Source organism: Phaethon aethereus, assembly GCF_964289735.1.
Source record: "Phaethon aethereus genome assembly, chromosome: Z".
Taxonomy (NCBI): domain Eukaryota; kingdom Metazoa; phylum Chordata; class Aves; order Phaethontiformes; family Phaethontidae; genus Phaethon; species Phaethon aethereus.
In genome coordinates, this window is record NC_138577.1 from 11,236,374 (window position 1) to 11,254,071 (window position 17,698).

Genomic DNA, 17,698 nt, shown 5'->3' on the forward strand with positions numbered 1-17,698 from the left:
CCTCTCTCTTCTCGCCATAAACTACCTTTTTTCCCGTCTTTGTTATCTGACCAAAGGATTGAAAGCTATCGCTTTGTTACCATATGCATTGCAAACTGGCTTTATTTGAGACTAACAAATATAAAAGTTACTTTTGATTTCATGCAGTTTTTTTTTTAGAAAAGTAATAGTTTTTCTCTGAAAGCTACTTCTCGTAGCTCTTAAAATCCATTTATACTAACCACCAATCATACGCTTCACGTATCTGCCTGAGATGCCCAATATTTCACATATTAAAAATAAAAACAAGCTAAAAAAACCCAAGTTACTGTGAGAAGAACTGAATATCTGGTGTATATTCCAGCCTTATACAAAGAAGAATGCAGAAAGATACAGTCCAGATTTAATGATCAGTAGCTGGCTGCTCAGGAGAATGCGTTAGGACCTGGAAGATGCTTAACCACAAATTAATAGGGACCTAGACAGTATTCTAGAAAAAATATCACTGTTTTTATGCCCTGTTTTTATACACTTCCTTAAGCATTTAATGTTAACCACTGCTGAAAACAGGATAGGGACAGGTGTCTGAACTGTAATGGCTGCTCTTAATATTGTTTCTTGTTAATATTCATTGTTTCTTGAAGTACATGCCTGTGCAAAATTGACTTGAGGTTGGCCTGTGTGTATAACTCTTGCTTTTTCTCTGCTCCTCAATCAAGTCTGGATCTTGTGCCAAATGTTTTCAGAAAAGTTCTCTGAGTGGCAGTATTATTTCTAATTACCTTCTCCACAGTCCGGGCCATATATGTCTGCGTCATCAAGCATTTCTCTGCTTTCAAGAGGCCACAGCACCATTACAAAACTCTAATGTTCCTGTCCTTTAATTATGGAATACATAAGCTTCTCCTGCAGTGTGTGCATCCCCCTCAGAGCTCTTCAGGTCAGAAATACTGAGATGCTGGCAACCTGGCTTGTTTGCAGTAGCAGCAGGCTGGTGTGATTATCCAAAGGCAGCACATTTATAGATGTCCATTTGTTGCATATCCTGGGGATCTCCAAACGATGTGTGCCTCCTGGAAGCCCCCCACTTGGCCACTTGATGGCACTCTTAAATATTTAGTTGGTTACAAATGCTGTCAAGTATGCCAGTTTTTTAGAACAGGGATTGCGGAGATAGAGATTGAGGTATTAAATAGCGAAACACTATAAAAATTGCAGCTTAAGCAGACCAAAACAAGCAAGGCAGGAGCAAGAGTTCAGCTGCTTGTGCTGACTGCTGCCAGATGTGTAACGGGAGGATTAGCACTTGTCCAGCTTCTCAGTTCCAGAGTGCTCTGCAGAGGCAAGTGCTTCCTTCTTGGTGTTGGAATCGGGAAGTGTTCTCCGCTCCCTGGTTTCTAAGTTGCTGTGGGAGTGAGTTATTAGTCTGTCTAGCTGAGGGTCAAACATAAACTCATTCCTGAAAACAACAGGACTGTTGCTTTTGACATTATTGATATATATGGAACTTTTATAGCACCCATCAGTCACCCTTTTCCTCTTTCATCTGTGATGTGTATCCTCAGAAGTGCTGTGAGAAATATGAAGAAGAAAGGACTAAGACCATGTTAGCTGGTCTTGGCACAGCAGGGTCTGGAATACAAATCTCCCTGTTGCTGGTCTTGTACCTTTATCATAGAAGATAAAGATCGGGATTCTGTCTTCCTTTTGTGCTAGTATCTTCAGAGTGTAAGTTAGCATTCATAAGATACTGGCAGTTGCACAATTACTATTTACACTGTAAAACCAAGCCCTTATGAGTATCTCATTTAAAGAAGAAATTTTTAAAAGCAATTGTAGTGCCTGCTAGACCTATCATGCAAAACCCTGCCTGATCATAAGAGAAAACTCTGGTTTAGCTACAGCGTTGCAAACTCAGACCAGTCACATATTTGTTCTCTTTTTGCAGTGCTTACCTGCTCATCTTTATGTGAACTAGGGGAGAGCTGAGCTGAAAGCCAGATCCTCCTGCTGCTTTCAGGAAGGCGCTACATCTCTTCAACCTGTTCTCCCCTGTTCTTGTCTGATTCTGAGCCTTTGCTCTCACATGCAAACTGCTCATTGTTCCAGACACTTCCTAAATCTCTCATTTTTGTTGGCCCAGTTGACTGTGGTCTCTCTTGTATTACTTTGCCAGACTGTATTCTAGACTGTGATGCAAACACACCTGACAGCTCATTTTCCTAAAAGCTCTTTGTATCTACCCATCCATGTGTCTAGCCTCTGACATGTGCAGAGCCCACTAGGACTGTGACACAGCCTCAGGACGTGTATAAATTACAGCCTGCCTTGTCATCTGTCAATTTTGTCTTTTCTAAAATGTCCAAAAGACTTAGAAATTCTATTTTTTTCTCTCTCCTATCCAAACTGCAAGTTCTGTGCTTCCTAAACAGAGTCCCAGCTGATAATATGAACTTCATCAGGAGTACCAGGAATTAGTCCAGCAGCTAGTGAAAGGTGTCAAGCAGAATGTTAAATCTGACATTCAAACACCTGAATCAGCATAAACCAAAATGATTTATGATTTCCCTCCACTGCACTGATGGGCTTGCTCAGAGCTTTCAGATCCTGCAGTGTTAACGCTGCTAACTGGAGTGCATATATTTCCCTGGGGTGGGAAGTGCTCAGGCTCACTGAGTTCAGCCCAGCACAGGTGTTCTCAACAGGGGTATTCAACTTCCACTGACAAATGTCAGAAAGCAAATGCCAGCAGAGTTATCATCTGAGACAGTGTCTCGGGATCTGAGGTGGCCCTGGAGCTAGGCAATGTTTTCATTGGTCCTCTGGATGGAAATATAAACTCACAGCAGATGAAATATGTTACTGATGAAAAGGCAGGTGGAATTGTAAATCATGCTGAGAACATGGCTGTTGTACAGAGTGATTAATCTTATGGTAAAATGGAATTATTCAAACCAAGTGCATTTTAACGCAGCCAAATATAACATTATACCTCTCTAAAAAAAGAGGAGTGCTGTGTTTTGGAAGGCAGCAACTCCCCCCCCCCCCCCCCCCCAAAAAAAAAAAAAAGGGAGGAAAAAAAGGCTTTTGTGGACAAGCAATAAATTTGAGTTCCCATGTGATATCTTGGCAAGGAGGGTGAACATGATCCGGGAGTGCAGACAGGGAGTCCTGTGTGGCAGCAGAGGTGTGACTTAAGCGTTAGTGAGACTGATACTGGAATATTATGTTTGGTTCTGGAGCCAACATTTTTGAAAGCATACCAAAAAACTGTAGCTAGTTCAGCAAAGAGCCCCAAGTTGATTCAAGAGTTGGAGAAGATGCCCTAAAGGTGGAGAGAGGACAATATCCAGTTGATATTTGGACTGTAAGTGAGTTTTGTTTGGCCCTAGCACCAGTCCTAGCTATGTGATGTCCTCCATATATCTGTGGGAAGTTTTGTAATATTGTACTCTTCTCCATGTCCATTGAGAAGCAGCTTTCTCTTTGCAGCTGTGAAGGCAGTGCCTTCGAGTGGTGTGACAAAGCTCCTGTTGGCTCCCAGCTTTTTTCTGGGCAGGCCCCTCTATGCAAGGCTGGTGAAAATAGATGGGACTTTTGATTTCAGGCTGTGAAGGTTTCAAAAGTACACTGAAAGTTGACTAGTGTTCAGTTTTAAAGTATCTTAAAAAGAAAGAACCAGATATGAAAGAAGTCCTTCATCCAATCAAGATAGGCATAGTAAGAATTAACAGTGGGAAGCCAGAGAAGTCAAATAAAGAATTAGGTGCAGCTTTTTAATCACTCAAAACAATTAAACATTGAAACAAACTGCAAAATGAAACAGTGGCTCCTCTGCCTCTCAAGATCTTCAAATGAAGTGTGCATGTACTAGCCAAAAACAAGTTATCAGGCTCAAAACAGAACATACCAGTAACATTTGTGAGCTGTGAAATATAGGAGGCCAGGTTTTCTGGCCTTGAGCTACGAAGTAATGAATTCTCAAAACATTTTCTTTTCTGGGAAGGGACTGTTTTGAAAGTTCAGTGTTAGCCTTTTCACTGCCCACAGCATGGCTCACAGCCAGATCCATAGTGATCACGGCTTGTATCAACACAGCAAGATACTTGTGTACTTCTGGGTATTTTAGGAAATAGGAACAGAATGGGCATTGGTGATCCCAGTTTAAATTTCTCAGGGATCGTGGGATGGGGCCACCTTGAGTAGAGCCCTGTGAAGTCCCAGTTCTGCTCCCTGTTCTTCTAGCTTGCTGTAGTGTGTTCAGCAGTCCCTTCCTCTGGCCTTTCTCATTCCCTTGGCTGTGGAAAGTAGTGCTGCAGAAACAGGCTTAAAGCACTCTGAAGTGCTATAAAACTTCCAGTTGTTATTGTTAATCCTCAAGAGCCTTTGAAAACACATTCAGCACATGCCCAAACTCCCTGAGCAGCTGGGAAAGATTTGTTCTTTCATGATTTTTCTGAACTATTGGCATACAGTGAAGCTCGAAGTGCCAGCCATTTCCTTTCTTATGGCACACCCATTCTGCGACCGCAGCAAAGTGTGGAGTTGGCAAAGCTATTTAAATAAGCCAGGAGAGAGTCTTGCTGAAGCAGCACAAGCTCACCCAGCATGTTTTGCAGAGGGCTAGATTAGCCTGTGCTCAGTGCCATGCTGCACAGGTTTTGCTCACTGATAGGAAAAAAAAAAAGTATTGAGAATTCATTAATTTGTGACTTGCTCAGTCATCTGTTTGTGCCACGCAAGCTGTAGCACAGGCAAATTCTTAGGCTGTGCTCAGGGTTTTGTAGACCTGGATAATAATAATAATTTGCTTGGAGAAATCTGCTGGACTGCAAATAACCTTTTTTGTCCTCTACACTTTAAATATCTGGAAGGGAAGTAAAAGGCTGAGATATTTCTTTGGGTACCAAAATTTTTGTCTTTGAAACTGACCTCTTCTCCCCAGAGGAGATCACCTAACCAAGCGTAAAGCACAGCTAGCCTCTTCCCTTGACTTCTCAGTAATCCAAGCCTAAAGGATAGATCCCCAGTCAGCAAGCTCATCAAAGTGTGGGCCTATCTAGGAAAGGAGAGTAGATGTGCTTGTGCAGCTGTGATGTTCAGAAACAAGCAGCTGTTCACAACCATGCTTCTCTACCTTGCTTCTTCTTTTAGATGGGCTGTATGAGAGAAAGCACAGATTTTAAGCAGCAGTGATTCCTTTTAGCATGGTGATTTCTTGGTCTGAGCCATATCAGTCAGGCAGCTGGTGGACTTGATTTATAGAAAGCCATGTATCATAGAATCTAAGATCTAAGGCTGCAGTGTTTTGTGTTTTAAGTCCTCCAAAGAGACGGTAATTTGCTAGTTCATCACACAAGAAATCCTCGCTCCTTGTGTAATAAAAATCTTTACTTTTGACTTGTGAACATGGAGGGAACCCACATTTGAGATTTACTATGTGAATGCAGCATGGTAGTTTGAGGATACTGTTGCATTGAGCATACTGATTCAGCCACTAAGCATTTTGGAGGAAAAGGAGGAAAACCGTGCTTGTTTCATGGGGTTTTTTTGGTGAACCAAAAGGGAAAAACACAAATAAAAAAAAATTCTGTCCAGCAAGCAAAATATTTTGAACTGATATTGAACATTTGCTGATTCCTTTAAATTCATCTAAGGAAAAATATAATTGAAAAATCTGTTAAAACAAACACTTAGTAAGCATCAGAATGAAAGATTAAGATGCTTTTCAGATTTTTGTTTTGCATGAACTACTTGGTGATATCACAATGATATTCTGAGGAACTTTACTACCACTGAATCGATATTTTTCTGAAAAGGGTCTGAGTTTAATCTGTCCAGCTTTAAATGCAAATGCAGATGAATTTTTTAGACAGTGGTAATAGTTGGTTTGAAACCTGTTTCTGATTGCATGTGATGCTTCCAGGCTCAGTTCTCCAGACTGAGACCAGTGATCATGCTATCTGCATCTTTCATTAGCAAAACTTCTCTTCCCACATTACATGTCTGGGTCTGAAATTTAACCTCCACTCAGGTTGAACACTGGGGATCCTCATGACATGCAACTCTTCCTCATTAGAGCAAGAGTCCGTTTACTTTCCTCTCCTTGCTATGCTGCCTTGTGTCCTCCTGTGAGGTAGAAGAACAACTCCTGCTGGCACTGATTGTCAGAAATACTGTCCAATATCTCTCGTACCTCAGACCTGTATCTCAGAAAGAAGAGCCAGTTTTCACTTTGTGGCTCTGTCTGGGGCAGATACTCTCTGCTCTCCAGTGCTTGCTGGTGCATCCACACAGTGCAGAACAGCCGTCTCAGATCTGAAGCTGCTGCTTCCACCTCGAGCGGTGGTGCAGCCGTTGTCAGCTCTTGGGTCTGCACACCCTCTGCTTTGCTGTGTGCTCTGTAGTTTTGAACATTGTTTCAGTGAGCTACCTGCATCCTGAGAGACTGACTACACAGGATTCGGGGCACATTGCAGTGCTCCAGTAGGTTTTACTGAAAAACACAAACCTTTCTCTTGAAAAGGCCATGCTTCAAAGCTATACCACAGGTATACTACTGTGGGTATGTGCTCTCCCTGCCATTCTGGAATATTGAATACTGCTAATGAAATAAGACCTTTTTTTTTTTTTTTCATTTATTAAAGAACATGTTGGTATGTCACAGTTTAGTACTTTTGGTGAGAATTCACCCTTCACTGAAATTGATTTATATGCCTACTGTCAAAAGTTTATTGTTTTACTGGGATATATGTGCCACACTTCAGTCTTAATTGTGGATTATTCTCATTGCTTCGCCTTTCATCACGAATAGTCTGTACTTTAGCAATCATATTACCCAGACTTATGTGCAGTATTCACACATCTGTGATTTAACCCACATCCATGATATTTCATAACATAAAGGAGACAATGAGTAGGATTCAGCTCTTGGATTAAGATGGGTTTGACAGTCAGTAGAGGGATGGACATGACAGTCAGTGGAGCCTGGAGAGTTAAATCAGCAGACCAAATATAGGGTCTTTAAAGTGAGTATTCTGCTCTCAGTGAAGTGGATTGATTGATCTGTACTGGAGCTTAGACTCTGAGCGCACAGCCAGCCACATATAGACCTGCATTTCTGTGTCTTAATTTGCAAACTGAATCCCATGTTTCACTTTGCCAGAGCTTATTCCCAAGACCTTGGTTTTCCCCTGCCAGTCTGACCTCTAGGTGGACTTGACGAAGCTGCTGACATGCTGCTTTGACCGACAAAGTCCTGCTCCATCATCTCTAATTGAGGAATGTGGTGGCCTGTGATACTACCTGATCAGTGGAGAGAGAAGCACCTCCAAAACCCAGTTCAGATCTTTGGTGGCTGAATCATCCTCTGAAGAGGTGTGTCCTCTGCTGTCTGTGCAGGAAGCATGGGGGACAGCTGTCTGAGGTCCCTCAGCACAGTGTCGACAGATAGAAAATGAATGTGCACCACAAACTTTTCGAAATAGGCCTGGCTGGTCAGCACATGTCAGGAGAAATAAGAGCATGAAACAGGTTGAATTCAAAGGCTGTCTAGCTGATCTGACTTCATAATCCGCTCTGCTATGAGTCATTCTTGGTGGGTCATTTCCACAGCCTTCCCAAGTGTTTTTGCTCCTAAGGAGAGGAAGGATTCATTCTTATCATGGATGGACCTCAACTTAATACCAGGTCAATGACATTACTTGGCTAAGAACAAAGACAATTCTGTGAATTCAAAGGACAGGGCAAATCTCTGATGGAGAAAGTAAGTTCACTTCCTTTTCAGCTAGAATTCTAGGAATAAACTTCCCTCTCTTCCAAAAAAAATATGTTAAAAGTATTATTTGGGTTCAGGTATGCTTAAAGTAATGCCAGTATTGGAATCTCACCTTCCTGCAAAATAAGAAGGAAGCCATTTCCCCTGCCTGCCCCCAATGTACAGAGAGACCTGTGAAAACAGAATATTTCCACAATCCAAATAGAAAGCAGCCGTAATAGTTTTGTTGATGTGTGGGTTTCTTTAGTGGTTATTTGAGTGTTCTCTATGTGGCCCTGATAATTTTGAGGTAAGCAATGTCTGTACCTGCATACTGATTTGGTATCAGCTTGCCACCAAGGAGAGTTCTCTGAAGTTAGTATTATCACTGGGGTACACATTTACGAAATCCTTATCCTGCAGGCTGGTCAAAATGTTAGGAAAGGTAGGAAGCACTTTTAAAAGGAGATGACTGTTCTGGAAATAGGAAATGGTACTTGAATCACAGAAAGCAGTAAATTTGTTTCCCATGTACTATGTGCCAGAGGGCGTTGGACATTAAGAAAAAGTGCTTGGAGAGAGGCTGGGATAGTCTCAGAGAGCGCATTGTTTTCATAGATTAAGAAAGCTCCTTCTTTGCTTATGCAGAGCTTATCTACATCAACAGCTTTTATCTCCTTTTAAAAGAATTTGGAAATTGTATTTTAGATGAGCAAAAAAACATAGAAGTGCAGAGACATTCAGGATATGATAAAAAACAAACATGAAAGAAAGATGGTCCTATTGAGAACAGGGAGAGCTAATTTCAGGCAGCAAAAAGGAAAGGTGAAGGTAAATAGAAAAGAAAATGGAAAGTCTTGGCAAAAAAAGAGCTTCTGTGCCAAGCAAGGAGGAGATATTGGACATAAGCAGAAAATAAAGCTGTGGTGACTTCTGCGTTGTACAGTTATGTGTAACGGCAGTGGATATGATGCTTTACAGATACTCAGTAAAATGCTTTTCTTTGAAGAAGCAGTGGAGGCTGTAATATGAAATACTGCCAATACAGAAGTTGAAATGCCTCTGTCCTTGGTTCAGCCTGCATGTCTGCAATGTTAGTGAAATCCTAGTCCAAAGAAAGAAGTGTCCACAAGATTCTTTTTTCCTCCACATTTTTTCTCCAAGGCTTTTCAAGTCTCTCTCCTAAAGAAAAGCTGCCAAACCAGTAGTTTTTCTCCATAAGCACATTGTTCCCTGTGTCCTGGTGATGACATATCAGTGGAGGAAAGGGTGTTCAAACGTAGGCATGCCAACATGTCCATTTGGTCCTGTGACTGATGTCCTTCCCTCATGACTTTGCAGTCAGGTTGGTTTTAGGCATAGGTGATTGCTGTCTGTATGTCTCAATAGTAGAGGATCTTGGAAGTGGATTTAACAGCAAATCTCCTCCTTGTTTAGATGACTTCATGAAGCAGGGCCAAGGCATGCTCCTGCTCTATACCATGAAGAACCCCTCCTTCCCAGAGTATGTCTTCAGCAGTGAGAGTGGCATCATGTGCCTGGACTTCCATAATGACTACCCCTACCTTGTGGCAGTGGGCTTCTATGACGGCAACGTGGCCATCTACAACCTGAAGAAGGCAACCTCCCAGCCCAGCTACAAGAGTAGTGCTAAGTCAGGAAAGCACACGGAGCCAGTGTGGCAGGTAAGGGTGTTTTCCTTTGCTCTAACTGGGCTTTTAATTGGGCTGAGTTTGGGCACAGCGGGAAAAGTGCTGTATGGGGAAAGGTGTTGGTTTAATACATGCATTAGCGATTGATTATTAAGTTGTATTTCAAGCTAATTTTGAAATATGCAGAAAGGCAAAACAATTGCATGGATCGTCAGTCCTCAACAGAAACTAAAAATGTCAGCAGAATTTTTTTATTAACAATTATTTCTCCTTAGTTTTCATTATTATAAATGACTTCTGGGAGTCATCAGTGGGGAGAACTGATCTCCTCTGTATATAGCAGCATGCAATGCTGTTTATGCTCCAAATACAAAATCACAGGGCAGCAAGTGATGAGTGGTGTGTAAAATGCATGTGTCAGCCCTAAAAGACAACTCTGTTGGGCACAATAACCCAGGGACAGGTGCCTGTGGAACTGATTGCCACTGGGATTCGAGACACACTACCTTGTAGTTGACCTTGAAGTATTCTAGTGAATTAAGAATTGTGATGTGCAGGTAATGCTCTTAAAGTAATGCCACTCTGGTATCTGTCACAAAGAGTCATCAGGTAGATGATGTGGTGAATCAGGACTGCGGTGAGTATGTTGCTACATCAAGCTAATTTTATAGTTAAGTCTGCAGTGTAATTTGGGTTAAGATTGGAGCACTGGAAGCTATATGCACTTTTGATCTCATTTGTAGCAGTAAAAGTGTGACAGCACGTATTTCAACATGGTCTGCATGAGCCTGTTGAGGTGCCAGGGGTGTGTATTTGGTTTGCTAGCCTGAGCTTCAGGTGTTGCAGCTGTTAACTATTGCTGTCACCTGATATAGGCTGCCTAATGCAGTCATACCTCTAGGCACACTGTCAATGTTCCTTGTACTTTGGCACATGCCATGCACGGATTGTCACCCAGCCGTGGCTCCTTGTTATTGCATTTTCCAATAAAAGTCCAAGATATCAAGGGATCCTGATGGGACTGCAGATGAATGTGGAATACGCCAAGAGCAAGGCGTGCTTGCTATAAACAGAGAGGTTATGCAAATGTAACATTTCAGAGAAGACCTGAATTTCGTATTTGCTGCTTGTCTGTCCGAAGCTTTTCCTCCAGCAAACTGCTCCTTCCTTTTGAAAACAATTTCCATTTTTTACAGGTTAACGTGGTACCCTAGCCATGGGTTGTTATCATAATACAATGTGTCAGGCACACACACACACACACATGCAGAGAACTCCAAGCTTCTCCCATTGCCATTTAGGCTTCCACTAAAAAAGCCTAACAAAATCGTTAAGTCCTATGTGCAGCTTTTCATGGCCTTGCTGCGGCATGCTACAGGAGGTCAACAGTTGTTACTACACACTATAGATGCCAGAATCCCAGATCATTTCTGCCCCAGATGATATTGGGAAGGACAGAGTATGCTTAAGGCATGTTATTAGTGGCCTCATCCCCACAGACCAGAAGCAGGTACATTCAGCAGTAGAACCAGTCTGTATGGGTATTTTAAAGGTAGATTTATGTGTACCACTTGGCAGCAATGTGGCTCAGAGGTGAAAAAAATCATTAGGCACTCTAGGGAGATAGCTCTGAAAAGGAGAGAAACTATCTCATGGATATGGATAGATGTAGGTATGAGTTGACTCTAGTTCCTTCTTGTTTGTTTTAGTTCCAAAGGCTGAGTGCTGATAATCATTACTCTTAGTTTTCTTCTGCAATATAGTACCAATATTTTTAGTAAACTTTACAGTTTTGACTTGATATGAAACTAGTGAACAAGGGTAGTAAGAAGGTGACTGCACAGCAATGAGAAGAGCTTGTACCTCTGTTGGAAAGATCTGAACTGTAGGCATTTGTCAATATCAGCCAAAAGGTTTAAAAAAGGTTTTATCTCCATTTTATGGGAGGAAAACCAACATGAAGAACTATCTGTTCTGTTGAGGCATTGGATTGTTCCTCATTCATCGATTCCTCATTCAGCATTAAATAATTCTAGAACATGATGTCTTGTTTCTCATATTTAGTTCAAAGATGCTCTATTTTCCCCCTACCAGCACCCCAACTAGTCTGAAGCCTGGTCTTTGTCTAGACCACTCTGTGCAGTCCTCACTTTCATAGAGACTGCACATCCATGACTTTGAAGACCAATTGGAAAAGTAACAAAGTTCTCCCAAACAATTACGAGCTTTTGTTCTCTGGACAGCCTGGCTCCTTCCTTTTGAAATGAAATGGAAGCAAAATGCAAAGTGAGTAAAGCAGGCTGACAGCTCTTTTCTTGTGCCATTTCATCTTCTGTGACCTAGTAATATCTCCGTAAGTTTCCATAAAACAAAGCTGATATAACATAGCCCATTATTAAAAGCAAAATAGAATAATATAAATATTCTAATTCTGCTACCTAAGAATGAGTTTGTCTGCCTGGTACAGGTCCCCATATTTTTAAATAGCAATGGCTTCTTATAGATTTGGCAATTGCCTTCCATGTATTAAGTGCTACTGCATTGTAAACAATGGAATATTCTGGCTTGTATTAAATTACACATTTCTAATTCCTTGCTACCAATTGATTAAGATCCAATCCAGAAAGGAACAAAAATATACACAGACATGTGAATGTATATCCATGCAGTGCAATGTGGCTAATACACCACTGAAACCTTAGGTCTTACAGGAACATAGAACTAGAAATTGTCTCCCAGATCAGTGAGTTCAGGCCTCTGCCTTTGGCTGCAAACTCCAGCTTAAAAGGAGCCAGCTCCTGGGAAACTGTGTCAAACCTCTCATGTTCTGCTGGGCAAAAGCTTATATGGGGTTAAGCTAAACCCCACTTTAATCAAAATAATGCTCCAAACGGTCAGCAAAATCCTTACACTCCCATCATCTCCAGCACCGAGTACTCCTAGAAAGCAGGTACCTGGACAGGGTAGGGTATCTGTTTGAGCCAATGGCTCAATCCCAGAACTTGGCTCTGGATATGAATGAGACTGGCCAAAGTGGGACAACTTGACTAGACTTTGGCACCCAGAGCCCACAAGAGCAGTCTCACCTGGGGAGAATTGACACCCTGGTGGGAAGGGACTCTCAACATAAAGCCTCTCCCTTTGCCAGTCTTCGAGTTTGTTCTTACTTTCTCCCTTTTTTAAAAAAAAAAGATGATTAGGGTTTATTTACCAGCTGAGAAGAGTGCTTTTTTTCTTACCTTTCATCACTGGGGTATACTAAATATTTTAGGTTTGAAGTGTTTGGAAGCTAGAGCAGTTCAGAAACTGGGATTGATAACTGAAACTATCTGCTGTGTCAGCGTTTGTTTCTGCTGTTCAATGTCCCTACTAAACACATCTTATTCAACAGATTTGTTTCCCCTGTGTTCACTTTCACATGAAACCAAAAGACATTCTGCTTGCTGCTGGGATTAGTACAGAGCCAATAGTGCTGCAGAGGGTTGGAAATGTTTTTTTTCACTTGCTTACCTGGGGAACACCACAGAATTACTGACAACATTCCCACTGCAGGGTGGGGACCCTAACTCTGTAAAGGGAAAACTTTTGGCTGTGCTTAGAGCAAATCTCAGCTGTGGCAGGCTTGCCCATGTGCACAGCATGGTTTGGAACTGCTATGGAGAGATCTGGTTAGGAAAGCAAGTTGGTTCATTGCTAATTTAGTGAAGCTTATCTGGCCTCCCTGAGGAGCTGATACCATGGAGTTTCAGATGGCATCCTGAAAGAATTCTATTCTGCCTTATATTTATGCATGGGAGGAGAAAGGTCTGGCCAGTGCTTGCTAATTCTTCACCAAATGCCATTCACATTAAATGTGATGCTTGCAGTTAGGACAAAAAGGACAAGGCAGGACAATAATAGTCTGCCAACTGCCAAAGGAAACTAGAGGGGGTGTCAGCTTGCAGCATAGTTTCCCAGTAGAACTTGTGGAAGTCCCATCTCAAATGTAAACCAGATAAAACACACCTGAGACTTGCTCACTGGAGTTTGCCCTGTAATGGTGTTATCCTTTCTCCATCTCTACTCTTCATGTTCTAATCTAAATCCTTAAATAAGTCTACACTGAATCTTAGCAGTTCATGAAGCCACCCCAGGCTCACTGAGGTTTTGTTTTGCTGATGGCAGTAAATTAGTTCAGTTACAGAATCCCTTTAAAGTCAGCATGACCTGCTGTACTCTACCCCACTCCATGCTGCTGGGCACAGGTCCACAAAAAAAGGCCTTTCCAGGAAGCTGATTGTGTTTGCTGCACTTAGGAGAAGAAAAAGCATTTTGTTCATAATCCACTGTCACACCAGTACATTGTTTCATTTCTGATGACGGGCAGTCTCCTAAATCTGTCATCTGCAGTCAGACGAACAGATTTTGCAGCTTGCATTGCCTCTGAGATGTTGCTGCTTCCCATAATATTTTATTCCTTTGGTTTCAGGCAAACAAAGAGTTTGATGCAAAGGAAATAAAAAGGAAAGACAGAACGTTGCTATCAAGGTCAGAATAAAGATCAGCTGTCTCAGAACAGGTTCAATGCCCTTCCTGTTGCTTTCACTGCTAAGGAGCACAAAATAGGTGTTTGCTGGGGGTAGTTCAGTGAAAAAGTCTTATTCAAATCTGTGAGGATACTGTTAGGGGATAATTCTAGAGGAGAAGCAGAAATCTGGAGAAGAAAGGAGAGTAACATGGACCTGAAACCAAGGAGGCTGGACCCAAGGTACTGATGAAGAGCATCAGGATGCGAGCTGGCAAGTGGAGAGTGTAGCCTGAAGGGGTAATAGATCAGAAACCTGATGGTGAGGATAATTTAGCACAAAACCTGTGTGCATTTGGGGTCCAGAGACTTCAGTCTGTCAGAGGCTTTCTTGTTGGAGCAGTCCTTCACTGCAGTCCTGCTCCCTACACTGAAGTCTGTGTCCAGTAACAGGCAGTTGCAGCAGCAGTTGCGCAGGTCTGTTGAGGACCTGACATTGCATTCCTCACTGCAGCACCATGAGGCATTTAGTGGCCAGCAAACATCTGTCGTGTTTGGTCCCTTGTCCTCTCCTGGAGGGAAGTGTGGACAGGAAGGGTTGTGCTGTTGACATGTGCTTGGGAAGAGTTGCCATATGCTTGCTGTAGAAAACGGGGTCAAGATCAACAGCTTTCTGTCTGGTTGTCCTTAGTCACTGGGAGAGCTCCCTGAAGAGTCACAGCCCTGCTGGAGGAAATCCTGTCTTCTGGCAGAGCCAAGTTTCACCATTTTTTTGAAAGGCTCTGCTAAGCCATAGAAATTCATCCAGAAGCTTTGGGCTCATTTAGGCATGGTGGAGGTGGCAGAAACTGCAAGACACTGCTGTTGCAGAAATGCTGGATAAAATCTTTTGCACCATGTTTGTACCTCATTCAAAACCTTTTGGACACTTTTTGCGCCACTTTAAGGTTAGGCAAGGTAAATGTCCAAATGCTTCTTCCTAAGTATCTTTGACAATAATGAACAAAATCCCTGATCTTTTAACTTCAATGTTGTATTTTTTGAGGTGGTATCAGTCTGTACCTTCTGGAGATTAAACCAGATAAAACCAACCTGATCTCCTATGACCAGGTAACCCGCCTAATGGATGAGCGAAAGACTGTGGACGTTGTCTACCTGGACTTTAGTGAAGACTTTGACAGCGTCTTCCACAGCATTCTCCTGGAGAAGCTGGTGGCTCGTGGCTTAGACAGGCGTACTCTTCGCTGGGTGAGGAACTGGCTGGATGGTCGAGCCCAGAGAGTTGTGGTGAATGGTGTTAAATCCGGCTGGCAGCTGGTCACAAGCGGTGTTCCCCAGGGCTTGGTTCTGGGGCTGGTCTTGTTCAATATCTTTATTGATGATCTGGATGAGGGAATTGAGTGCTCTCTCCGTAAGTCTGCAGATGACACCAAGTTGGGTGGGAGTGTTGATGAGCTGGAGGGTAGGAAGACTCTGCAAAGGGATCTGGACAGGCTGGATCGCTGGGCAGAGGTCAACTGTATGAGGTTTAATAAAGCCAAGTGCTGGGTCCCACACTTGGGTCACAACAACCCCATGCAATGCTACAGGCTTGGGGAGGAGTGGCTGGAGAGCTGCCCAGTGGACAGGAACCTTGGGGTGCTGGTTGACAGGTGGCTGAATATGAGCCAGCAGTGTGCCCAGGTGGCCAAGAAGACCAACAGCGTCCTTGCCTGTATCAGAAATAGTGTGTCCAGCAGGAGTAGGGAAGTGATTGTGCCCCTGTACTCAGCACTGGTGAGGCCACACATTGAATCCTGTGTTCAGTTTTGGGCCCCTCACTACAAGAAGCATGCTGTGGTGCTGGAGCGTGTCCAGAGAAGGGCAACAAAACTGGTGAAGGGTCTGGAGAAAAAGTCTCATGAGGAGCAGCTGAGGGAACTGGGGTTGTTCAGTCTGGAGAAGAGGAGGCTGAGGGGAGACCTTATCGCTCTCTACAACTACCTGAAAGGGGGTTGTGGCAACGTGGGTGTTGGCCTCTTCTCCCAAGTAACTAGTGATAGGACAAAAGGAAATGGCCTCATGTTGCGCCAGGGGAGGTTTAGATTGGATATTAGGAAAAATTTCTTCACTGAGAGTGTGATCAGGCATTGGAACAGGCTGCCCAGGGAAGTGGTGGAGTCACCATCTCTGGAAGCGTTCAAAAAACGTGTGGATGTGGCGCTTCAGGACATGGTTTAGGGGGCATGGTGGCAGTGGGTTAACAGTTGGACCTGATGATGTTGAAGGTCCTTTCCAACCTTAGTGATTCTGTGATTCTGTGAGATTCAATTTCTGTAGCTGTTTATTTTTAAATTGTGCCTTGGGTATGGTTTCTTGTAAGCTAGAAATTCTCTTGCAAAGCCTCCCTTGCAGATCATGTAACGTTTGTCTGCAAAGGAACTTTTTCTGCTTTGATGCTGCTTTTCCCTCTGTACTTCATGCAGATGCTGAACTTACTTTCTGCCTTCTGCTCTCACTGCTGCTTGCTAAATAGATTTTCCTCTAGTGCTGTATTGTTCTTCTCAATCCTCTTCCTTTTACTGAAGGTCCAAGCCATCTTAGTGTGTGTTTTCAGGTTGTTTATTTCTTTTCTGATGTCTGCAAGCAAGTAATTTTCTTTGCCTTTTAGTTGTACTGGTGCTAGTTTGTGGAGAAAACATCACTTATAAAATTTAGGTGTCCCTGAAGGCCTTAGGATGTTGGAAAATGTTAGCCTGGGGTTTAAAAGGGCAGAGAAGTTGTAATGCATTTGTTTGGTTGCTTGGATCTCTGAATCCTGTTCTACTGCTTTATAGAAGTCACAAAAGTTAAATAAATATTTAATAGGAATCAGGAAACTATGTTAGATCTTAGTGGAAAAAATTGATTTCTTTGCTGGCCTAAGAAATCTGACTACTGATTGCTGGATCTTCAAAATAGGAGTAGAAAGCATATGGATCGGATGAGTCTTAATGGCACTGATGCAGCCTGTGAAAGGATAGAGTGGTTCTCTGAAGAGGGTGAAATAGAGATAAGAGAGTGATAAGGGCAGAGCTAGAGGCAAGCTGGGCAGGGTTGATGCAAGCAAGGTCCCACAGATACATAGCGAGGTGTGGGGAGCTGGGGCTGGCCACTGCTCCCACCCTTCTCCCACTGCTGGTGCCACGGTGAGCTGCCACAGCTCAGTGTGGTATAGAGGACCCTCAGCACCCAGCAGGCCCTGGGGCCGTCGCTCCCCATACCTGCCACAATCCCACTTGCTCCTGGGATGATGATGGGAACCTTCTGTTAGGCACATTACAGATACTGTCTCTGATTTAGCAGCATCAGAGAGCTTGGGGATTTGTATGCGAGCCTGCCTGCTGTGTGTGTCTGCTTTCCTTGCACACGGAGTGGGGAACTTCATATTTTGTCTGTAAATTGGAAGTCCTGCTCGATAAGCATAGTCAGAATTGAAACCAAAAGCTGTGAATTGCAATTGGTTAAATACTGCCGAGCTTTGCTGGCCTCTGGCACCCATTGCTCAGCTGCATGTTGTGTCTGACATGGGAACATGGCCACTGACGGGACAAACAGGTGAGAGTCTAATGTCTCATTCCTTGCTCCTTGACTGTTAACATACCAACCTAGTAAATATAGTGGGAAGTGCTGTGAGGAGAATAAGCAAGCAGATTCCTGGTGAAACGCTGTACAAAGCAGAGCATCCAAATCCCGGAAGGAAGAAAACAAACTGAAAGTAGGGCCAGCCTTATCCAGTGTTATTTATAACTAAACTCTGCTTCCTCCAGATAAATCTGAGTCTCTGAA

At 43.0% G+C, this 17,698-nt stretch overlaps 1 protein-coding gene across 1 annotated transcript in view; it reads left to right on the forward strand.

The window, feature by feature from the left end:
• The window catches only part of DNAI1 (dynein axonemal intermediate chain 1), a gene marked incomplete at both ends in the record, with an annotated part of 157,501 nt that overhangs the window by 62,863 nt on the left and 76,940 nt on the right, over positions 1-17,698 (forward strand). The window contains one exon of the mRNA XM_082013776.1: positions 9,173-9,420. Within this exon, the coding sequence (XP_081869902.1) occupies positions 9,173-9,420 (248 nt within the window). The remainder of the gene's footprint in view (positions 1-9,172; positions 9,421-17,698) is intronic.